The 10,653-nt window shown below is 30.7% G+C and overlaps 1 protein-coding gene and 3 non-coding genes across 5 annotated transcripts; 3 read left to right on the top strand and 1 right to left on the bottom strand.

Moving 5' to 3' along the window:
- The first annotated feature begins 673 nt into the window (after positions 1-673).
- Positions 674-745, top strand: TRNAQ-UUG (transfer RNA glutamine (anticodon UUG)). The gene has a single exon. It is a non-coding gene; the product is annotated as a tRNA-Gln (tRNA).
- Positions 746-814: 69 nt separating this feature from the next.
- On the top strand, positions 815-886 carry TRNAQ-UUG (transfer RNA glutamine (anticodon UUG)). Its single transcript has one exon. It is a non-coding gene; the product is annotated as a tRNA-Gln (tRNA).
- A 3,775-nt stretch (positions 887-4,661) lies between these two features.
- On the top strand, positions 4,662-4,743 carry TRNAS-UGA (transfer RNA serine (anticodon UGA)). Its single transcript has one exon. It is a non-coding gene; the product is annotated as a tRNA-Ser (tRNA).
- A 1,596-nt stretch (positions 4,744-6,339) lies between these two features.
- Positions 6,340-10,111, bottom strand: LOC145043981 (uncharacterized). 2 transcript variants are annotated; one of them, XM_078992778.1, is made up of 3 exons: positions 9,608-10,111; positions 8,861-9,099; positions 6,340-7,870 (listed from the first exon to the last, which is right to left on the bottom strand). In XM_078992778.1, the coding sequence occupies exons 2-3, from the start codon at positions 9,092-9,094 to the stop codon at positions 6,458-6,460; spliced, it is 1,647 nt and encodes a 548-aa protein (XP_078848904.1). In that variant the 5' UTR covers positions 9,095-9,099; positions 9,608-10,111; the 3' UTR covers positions 6,340-6,457. The 2 variants fall into 2 exon arrangements, with proteins under 2 accessions (XP_078848904.1, XP_078848905.1); XM_078992779.1 differs by having other exon boundaries at positions 9,615-10,111.
- Positions 10,112-10,653: the final 542 nt, after the last annotated feature.

Raw genomic sequence — 10,653 nt, 5'->3', positions numbered from 1 at the left:
AAAAAAAAAAAAAAAAACTATTATGAAATGATTTTGAAAATGATTTGTGCAATGAAAAAATGGTTTTCGAAATGAATTGTGATACAAAAAAATGGTTATGAAAAATGTTTGTTATTTTTAAAAGGGTTTTTTTTCCAATGTTTTAGGGAATCTACAAATAGGAGTTGGGTTAATACTCGTACTCAATTTCATTACATATTACATAGTTTGATTCTCACATTATTCATTAGACTATCTAAATCTAACATACTACTTTGACATATACTCATAGTAAAGATGAAACTTAGAATAGCAAGTTTGTACATGTAGAAGACCATATATTTGTGGTTCATCTTAACCTATTGTAAGATATTGAATGGAATACTCCGATGCCTAATTAAACTAAAACTATTGTTTAAATGTTTTGAAACCAAATTATGCATTGATTTTCACAAAATAATTTTTAAAAGATAAGCTGATTTCTAACCATCGCACGAGAAGTGTTACAGCAATCATTAAAAATCAACAAATTATCCATTAATATAATTGGATATATGTTTTATACTACGTTAGTAGAAAAGCCAATGAGACAATTACAAATTGGGGAACAAACGGACAAAGCAAATATATTGAAATATAAAAACCAAATAATATATAAGTTTATTAAGCTTTTAGGTAAAACCGTTGCACGTATGGTTCTATGGTGTAGTGGTTAGCACTCTGGACTTTGAATCCAGCGACCTGGGTTCGACTCCCGGTAGGACCTCTTTTAATCAAATTTTTTGAATATATATATGTATATAATAACTATTTTAATCAAAGAGTAAACACGCAAGGTTCTATGGTGTAGTGGTTAGCACTCTGGACTTTGAATCCAGCGACCTGGGTTCGACTCCCGGTAGGACCTTTTTGTCATTCCTTTATTAATTCTTTAGGAGATTTATCACTAAAACCTTAATATATTCAAAACGCAACACAATCTAATTTTGCTAAGTCATGATTCTTGTCATTCCTTTATTAATTCTTTAGGAGATTTATCACTTAAAACTTAATATATTCAAAACACAACACAATCTAATTTTGCTAAAACTGTGTTTGGCGCGTCATAGCTAGCTGATAAGCTAGCTTATTTTTCAAGCTTTTTTATATTGTTGTGTTTGGTAAACCAAAAAGTAGTTTATAAGCTAGCTTTTTGAAAAGCTACTTAAATTAACTTCTTAGGAGCTTTTTAAAAAATTTCCAAATACACCCCTTAATTAATTATAGAAAACATATACTCTTACATGTTCTTTTATATAATTTTATATATTTCAGTTAGCTTTTCAGCTACTTTTACCAAATGGTCATTTTTTATCAACTAGCTTTTCAACTATCAACTAGTTTTTTATTTAACAGCTAGCTTTTCAGCTAACAACTAATTTTTCAGCTAGTACGCCAAACATAGTCTAAATCATGATTAGTCAAACTTAAAATATTAACTTCTTTAAAGATAAAACCGAATTGTCAAATTGAACAATTTGGAATAGATTATTTGATTCGGATATTCGGATTTTTGAATTGGTTTTCAATAAACCGAATTATTATTTTGAATCTTGCATTGGTTTTGGTTTATAAAATAAGAACCGAATAGTTCAAAAAAACTGAATAACAATTTATTATGTCTTTACTTTCAATATATCTATAATTATTTATTAATTATATATATATATATATATATATATATATATATATATATATATATATATATATATATATATATATATATTTTCAAATAAGTTCAAAATGTTTTACTTAATAAAAGACATTAATAGGTATTTTCTCTCAAAAGTTTTTTTATCTATTAAATAATAAACTATAATATACATTCTTAGTGGTTGTTTATAAATTTTAAATCACAAGTAAATAATTTATTTTTGCTTCTTCTATAAAATTAGATAGTATTATAATTCTATGTCGTTTAAAACGTTTTGGTTTAAAAACCGAATTATAAAAACTGATCCAACCGAATTGTAATTGGTTCGGATCAGATCTTATTTGCATTTAGTATAGATTATTCAGATATATATATTTTTTGAAAACTGAAATCAATTTGGATTTGCTTAATTGGATCGGATCGAACCGATCCATCCAAATGAACACCCCTAAACGCATAGCTTGAAATATATATCGAAAAAAACGCATCATGTTGTTACTATTTTCGGATCAAATAAGTTTTTATCTAATCTAACCTAATAAATAAAAATCATTTTTTCCAAATGTCATGTTCGTATTGAATTTGACATATGTCATTTTCTAGGACTTATTTATTTATTTTTTTCCACTTGTCATTTTTTTTTTATATTTTTCATTTTTCTTAAATTTAAAATCCAAAATTTAGTAATGTTTATATATGTAAGGTAGATCATTATATTAAACATGAGAATAAATGTTTTTTAAGAGTTTTTTTTCCTTCTTGTTTCAAATCTCCTAGAATATGTATTAAATTAATTACTTTATTTATTATATCTTTTGTATTTATGTAAAACTATTGCTTTAAAAATTGCATAATGCTTATAAATTTATATTAAATTTTTATTTTTAATAAAACCATGTATTACATGGGTCTTACACCTAGTTTAACATATATGTACAAAATATTTTCAAGTTATTCGTATCTTTTACGTTAAACTTGAATCTGAATCAGAAAGACTAACACATCATGTTGTTACTATTTTTGGATCAAATAAGTTTTCATTTAACATATATGTTCAAAATATTTCTAAGTTATTCGTATCTTTTAGTCAAACTTGAATATCCATCAGAAAGACACATCGAGCTATCAAATCTAGTTTGAACTTAGACTAAAACTAAAAATATTTCTAAATTATTTGTATTTTGAGTCGAACTTGAATCTGCAGCCGAAAGCCTGAAATACACATTGAACTATTGAATCTCGTTTGAGTTGAGTGTAAATGATTGTTTGATATGTCTCTTATTAAATCTAGTAAGGTGTTGGGTCTAACTCTGTCACATTCAAATTGTTTGATATCACACTTAGAAGTCGCTGACTTGGTCTAAGCTCATCTGATATGTCTGTTACTCGGCCATAGTTATGACAATATCTAACTAAGTCACTCACTCAATCATAATCACATAACGTCTAATATAAGTATGGTCATGACTCATGGACTTACCTCATATGTTATTATTATTATTTTATACAACACGTCCTCATAAATTCAAAATATTAAAACCAAAGTGATTCATACCTTAGTAATTCAATTTTAGAGTGTTTTATTCCATATGATCACCCCTAGTGGTGGTGACCTTATATGTTTAAATACTACATTAGTTCGTTTGATATGTATGTTACTCGACTTTAGTGTTGACAACATCTAACTAAGTCACTCAATCAATCATAATCACATAACGTTTGATATAGGTATGGTCATGACTCATGGACTTACCTCATATGTTATTATTATTTTATACAACACGTCATCATAAATTCAAAATATTAAAACCAAAGTGATTCATACCTTAGTAATTCAATTTTAGAGTGTTTTATTCCATATGATCACCCATAGTGGTGGTGACCTTATATGTTTAAATACTACATTAGTTCGTTTAACTTTGTACTATATTACTATAAGGGTGGAAGGAAACCTACTCGAAAAACCCACACAACCTGTTGAGGACAAAATTTGTAGCCGTAAAATCTGTTGCCACTGAATCTGCTCAAGCCTTTGTTCTTCCATTTTCTTAATTTTCTCTCTCTCTCTCTCTCTCTCTCTCTCTCTCCCCTATGTGCGTGTGTGTGTAGGGGGGGGGGGTAGCCAAACCACCGAACCTACACACTCTAAAGCTCCAAAGCCATTCATCATAATTGAACAGACTCAACCTTTCTGATCAGTACATATATGTCCTGTGTCTAATTATTATATCAACTTGGAATCTTATCATTTTTCTATATTAAATGTATTTGCAATATGTTCAAACAAGCTCTCTAATAAAATATTAACTTTTCCAGGCATAACTATGTTCCACTTAGTTGCTAAACTCTGAGTTGTTAATAAAATATCATTTTTCTACGTTCCATCTAGTTCCAAACATCTCTGAGCAAATGAGAAACTTAATGGGGTTCGAAACTTACAAAGCTCCCATGAATGAAATTTTTTGATTTAACCCATAAAGCATGAATTTCATCCCAAAAATATCATCTTAATTTGTATAGTAACATTTTGTTAAAAGCAGATAACATACCAATAACAAGAACACATTTATCTAAATTTGCCAAAATTAAGTCTCATTTAACCCAATTTATTTTCCTTTTATTAGTCTCGTCTTTTTAAAAAATTAATTTAATTGGATTGACTGGTTTCGAAATCCAATCAGCATTATAAATTTTATGTAATTTCCTTGTTTTGTATAGTGCTTTGTTAAGCTTTTTTATATAAAATTCTCTCTCATTTTTTAAAATAAGCATAGGCTAATTTGAGAGTTTATCAATATAAATAAATTTTAATATTTTATAAAATAGGTTCTTAAATTGTTTTTTCTTTTCCTTGGCTCTCGAATTCTTTTTCCTTTAAGTTCCAATTTCTATTATATGTTTGCAGCCCGTGGGCATACATGATTTTTACTTAGATCATCATCCAGAGATAAATAAATTTATTATCATTAAAAGTCTCTTTAGCAAATCAGTCGATATGTCCGAGTGGTTAAGGAGATAGACTTGAAATCTATTGGGCTTCGCCCGCGCAGGTTCGAACCCTGCTGTCGACGTTTTCTTTGTTGTAAATTTAAGCACTAATTACTTTATTTCTGATACTTCTAGAAATACCAATTTACCCCCTTCAACTTTCTAAATTTGCGGTTGTCCCATTTTACCTAACGTATTTTTTTGTTTTCCTTCATGAGTATTTGTTTGAGAGGATGTTAGAATATCTTTATAGTCATAATTAAGGTGTTTTAAATATTTATAATTAATTGTAATATTCAATCCTTTTTTACATCAGAACAGAATTCACAGTGCCTTGTGGTTCGTCATCTACTCATCTTTGTATACTGTTGATATTTCTACAAATACACACGACTTCATATTTTTGGTTTTTGACTAAAAAAATTCACAATACTTACTTTATATATATATATATATATATATATATATATATATATATATATATATATATATATATATATATATATATATTACACAAGTAGTCTATGTGCCTTCAATTTCTTATGGTTTTGGTCTATGACCATTTAAAATGACATTATTTTTTTTATCAATTTCAATCAAGGTTATAAACAATGTAAGTTATGATTTTGGTGGCAATGAAACGACATCATGTCGTGTTCGTGTTTAAAATTTGAAACAAAAGTGAAATGATTTAGCATTTGTTTGTCGTGTCTTTCATGTCACTTACGATTAAATATAAATTAAATAAAATAATTGTTATTTATGCTATCTTTTTCGTGTTGTTTCGTGTTTGTTGTTTTTTAATTGGTTCTTTTTCATGTTAATTAAAAAAAAACGATATCGTATCGTGTTGTGTTCGTGTTACATAAAACATTATCGTGTCGTGTCGTATCAAACAAAAACACGATATGATTGGCTGATTTGCCACCCCTATTCCATTATACTCCACTATCGACATCATTTTTCTGATCACATCAACCACAATGGCTATCATCATTACCACCACCATCAAAATCCAAGTCAAAGTCCCATTAAAAGCGTTCTCAAAAACCAAATAACTTCTAGTACAACGGTATCAAGTGTAGTCTTCACTCCTTGAGGTCGATGGTTCAAATCTCGTCTGAACACACAAAATAAATTAGAAGTAATATATGGGTATGTTATATTTGTCGTTCAAAAATATGAATATGCATCCTCAAAGACTATAGATGTATTTAAGCACATAAATTAGGAATTATTAATCGTAGCTCACAAGCCTTTGTTTAAATTGTGTAACTGAAAATCAATTTTAGGTTAAGAAGTATTGCGTCGAAATTGTATCCAGTAGTGATGTTTGTTGACCTTTGAGTTGTGTACATTCCGGATAACCTGATCATCGAGCTTTTCAATTCACTTTGGAAATAAGTTGTTTTTAACGGACTAATAATCTAATTATCCAAGTCCAATGGTTTAAATGGTTTTTATACCGATTCTATCACATACCGATTCACGCACTTTTTGAAGAAATTGTGTGGCTCGATCTAGTCTAGAAATTGACATAAAATCAATCGTTATTGAACCGTTATCTTCTCTGATTCCTGATCGAACAATCAGTTCAAACGATTTTTAAAAACACTGAATTTCACATATAAATCATCGTATAGGAAACCAATTACTCTAAACGACATTTATCTTCCAAATACACAAACAAAATAACTTTGTGATAAGTTTAATCAATTGTAGTAGAGTAGACACAATATAAAAAGTTCCACATAATTATCTACAACAATAACACTACAACAAAAGGGGATCCACTACTCAACATTTCAAAGCAAGAGACCGATAATGACTACCACCATTTGAACACCGTTGCCTCGGCAACCGCCGCGTCCTCCTCCCCCACCCACCAAGACTCTTCTCCAATGCCAACTCCCTACACTGCTCCGGTGGCGGCTGTGGGCGGCACAAGGGTTCTGCCGCCACCGACCGCCGCCTTCCTCTTCCACTCCTACCACCGCCTTTCCTTTTCGATAAACTCGATTGCCAAAAAACACCTGTCCCAGAAAACGCGTCTTCAAATATCTGAAGATCTTCTGTAACTTCACGCCTCGATAAAGAAACAATATTTGGTAAAATATCTTTCTGAAAATCTTTCTTTTGTTTCCCCCTTTTTCCTTGTCCTTTTCGAGGTGTTCTTTTTAGCGACAAACTATTGTTTTCCTCTTCTTTTTTGTCTTCCATGATCACCGGTTTATAGAAATCATCATGATTTTCTTTCGAATCTTGAAGTTGTAATGTCATGTACTCGAAGTAATCCATTTCCTCACTCTTTTCAACAAAACTTTTCTCCAATTCCAAATCGTTCGTAATCACATCTACAAACCACAGCAAACTTTCTACCGGTTTTTCAGGATTTTCAGGCGGATGAAAAGTTGAAATTGAGATAATAGCTTCTGCTGCGATGTTCACAAGCTCCAGATCGGAATCCATGGCGGAAGGGTTTTCCGGCGAATTATGTCCCGGAGCTTCGGGCGAAGGTGGTGTTTCCGGCGCCGGAGGTGGAGCATCTTCTTCATCAAGAGACATGTTTAAATCAATATCATGTTTTACATTCGATTCAAGTTTCGTGTCAATAATCGGGACACCAAGAATCATGGTAATTGTCCGGGAATCATCGAGTTTTACTTTCTTGAATTCGCGTGTTTCGTGATCATCTGATGCCACGTCAGCTTTGTTGAAGAACTGGTGAGAATGATTCTGTAATGAATTCAAGTTGATATGATGAACGGTTGATTCTTTTCCTTTGGTCATCCAAAGGGGGAGGGATTGTTCATGTTTATTACGGTTTTGCCACTCTGAATTTGTCATCAATCTTGAATTGCCTGAATCGAAGGACCCGAGCCAATGGTTTTGATGAACCGAGTTGATTTCGACACCAAATAACGTTTTTTTGGCAGATGAAGTGCAATCAATAATCGGTTTGTTTAAATCGGCCATATTAAACGGTTTTTTTTGGGTCAAATTTTGAAAAATTCCTATTTCTTGCTCATCAGCAGACAGTTGTAAGTCAATCACTCGTCTTTCAGGAACAACGAGACTTTTCCCATTTATAGAATTGAAAGGTCTAAAAGTTGAGCTCAAATGAGGAAAACTTGAGGAAAAAATACGTGTTTCTTTCGTTAGATTCATCAAATCTTGCTGTCTTTTGTACAGGCGATGAAGTTCTTGGAGCTGAAACGCAATAAAAAAAATAAACAAGAAATTTAAACATGGGTAAGTTCAAGAACATTATAAGACTTGTGGGTTTAAGAGAAAATATGCTAAAATTTGAGCTAGAGAAAAAACACAAAATTTAAACTATGGGCAAATTCAAGAACATTAGAAAACTTGTGGGTTTAAGAGAAAAGATGGTAAATTTTGAGCAAGATGTTGAAATGCATAAGAGAAAAGGTGAAAGTCAAGAAATTTAAACATGGGTATATTGACTATATTCAAGAACATTAGAAAGCTTGTTGCTTTAAGAGAAAAGATGCTAAAGTTGAGGAAGATAAAGGCGTAAAAACACAATTTATAAATGGGTATGTTCAAGAACACTAAAAATTTCATGGGTATAAGAGAAAAGATGCTAAAATTTGAGCAAGATGATGAAATACATATAAATGGTGAAAAAACAAGAAATTTAAACATGGGTATATTCAAGAACATTAGAAAGCTTGTTGCTTTAAGAGAACAAATGCTAAAATCTGAGCGAGATATAGATTAAATGCATAACTGGTGAAAAAACACGAAATTTAAACATGGGTATGTTCAAGAACACTAAAATTTTTGTGGGTTTAAGTGAAAAGATGCTAAATTTTGAGAAAGATGAAATGCAAAATAATGGTGAAAAAACAAGAACTTAAACATTGGTACATTCAATAACATAAGAAAGCTTGTTGCTTTAAGAGAAAAGATGCTAAATTTCGAGAAAAGATATATGAAATACAAAACAATGGTGAAAAAACAAGAACTTTAAACATGGGTACATTCAAGAACATAAGAAAGCTTGTTGCTTTAAGAAAAAAAGATGCTAAATTTTGAGCAAGATAGTAGATGAAATGCGAGATAATGGTGAAATAACACGAAATTTAAACATGGGTATGTTCAAGAACGTTAAAAAAGCTTCTGGGTTTAGAAGAAAAAGATGTTAGACAATTGAGTAAGATAGACTCAAAATCAAACCTGATGTTTGAAGATTGATTCATGCTTCAAGATAGTTTGCCTAATCTGTTCTTTAGCGTATCCATCTATGGTTTGTGTTGTTAGAAAGTAGTTATAATGTTGACTGTTTGTGGGACCAGAGATCTTGTGAGTTTTATCATCGTGATATGGATTCCAAATATCATTATGAAAACCATTGTTGAGATCTATCATTGAACTTGGGAAATATGTCTTGGATTCTACTTTGGCTCCCATTTCTTCTGCAATTAGATCAAGAACAAACCGATTTGTAAATTAACCTTCTTTCTCTTTTGTGAAAATGGTAAAAGAATACTATAATCAATTTGAGACAAACTTTAAGCATCATCTTTGTAAAAAGATCAAGTACAATAGCATTTCCAATTTGTGAAAAAATGTAAAAGAAAGCAACGCAAATGAACAATTTTTTATTACAAAACATATTGATTATGATGATTCCTTTTCCTTTTGGAAATTATAGCGTACCTTTGACATTTTAACAAAAAATATTCTTGGCTTGTTAAAGTGGAAAATCAAGTGATACAAATCGGAGAACTGAGGAACACACACGAACACCAATGAAAACAGTTGTTTAAAAAATCAAGTATAAGCATTGAACAAATCGAGATGAAGGTTAATAGAAACCTAAATCGGATCAAAGACAGATTTCATATACAGTTAATTCAATCGTAAAACAGTAAGAATCAATCAATACATAAAAAAAAATTAGGAGATTAGAGAAGAATCTACCTCGTACTTTTTGTGTTTGGGTCTCTGGTAAATCGTAAGAATTCTGAGCTCGAAGAATCGATTTTCGTCAGAATTTCCAAAATTGGAAGAAAAAAATCAAACAACTCCGACAATCGAGCTTTCTCGTGGGTTCCATGAAACTAAACAGCCATGAAAAAGATAAAAAAAGAAGAAATCTCCGATCGGCTGGGCCACTTTTTTTCTGATCAACAGATACGGAAACAAGAGAGAGAGGAAGAGATCCCAGATAAGATAGATAGATCCCTATCTTCGCTCTTTCTCTCTCAAAATCTGTTTGGGTTTCTCTCTCTAGAAATTAAGAAGCCATCGGAAGAAGACTGACTTGAAGTTTGTCAATCTGTCGTCTTCTTTGATATTTAATGGCACGTATATTGTTGTGATTCGATCACTCATTGATTTTCCCATTTGGCAAATGTAATCTAGAAAAAGAATTTGGGAATTGGGTCTGGGGTTTTGGGCAAAAGTAGATTTATTTAGATAATCTATAATATATATAGAGAGAGAAAGATACATATGTATGTATCTCTCTCTACATGTCACCTATCATTCATTAGTTTTAGATTCCTTCGCCACATCTTTTATGTTTTTTAGTGTGAAGAAGAATTTATTGACGTTTAGCATTTTTAATTGATATTTTCTTCATATATTTTTGTCCATCTAAAAAGAATTAAATTATACGCTACACATATAATTTGATAAAGTTGTAAAAATGGTCCTTATAATTACTCAAAAAATTGTCGTTTACTCATTTAAAGTCCTAAATATTTTGTACTGACACTATCATAAACATGTTTTTTATTGTGATTTTGAAAGGGTTGAAAAAACTATATTACCCTTGTTATTTCTTTTTATATTTTTTACATGTTTTATTAATGAAAAAAAAAACCAAAAAAATCACCCCCTTTTTTATTCCAAAACCTTCACTTGCTGGAAAGTTCACCTGACTCCGACGAACACCACAAACCTCTCTCTCTCTCACTCATTCTCCTTCTCTCTCTCTCGACATGAACAAACAGACAAATTCC

Source organism: Lactuca saligna, chromosome 4, assembly GCF_052625555.1.
Source record: "Lactuca saligna cultivar CGN05327 chromosome 4, ASM5262555v1, whole genome shotgun sequence".
NCBI classification, from domain to species: Eukaryota; Viridiplantae; Streptophyta; class Magnoliopsida; order Asterales; family Asteraceae; genus Lactuca; species Lactuca saligna.
The sequence above is the reverse complement of the archived record's forward strand: the minus strand, read 5'-3'. Positions and strand labels throughout refer to the sequence as shown.

What these genes read in the sequence shown, in the direction of transcription:
- LOC145043981 (XM_078992778.1), bottom strand. Translation starts at nt 9,094, where the DNA reads ATGGGAGCCAAAGTAGAATCCAAGACATATTTCCCAAGTTCAATGATA. An exon ending in AATCAATCTTCAAACATCAG is followed by an intron (nt 7,871 to 8,860) that starts GTTTGATTTTGA and finishes ATTGCGTTTCAG; the next exon opens with CTCCAAGAACTTCATCGCCT.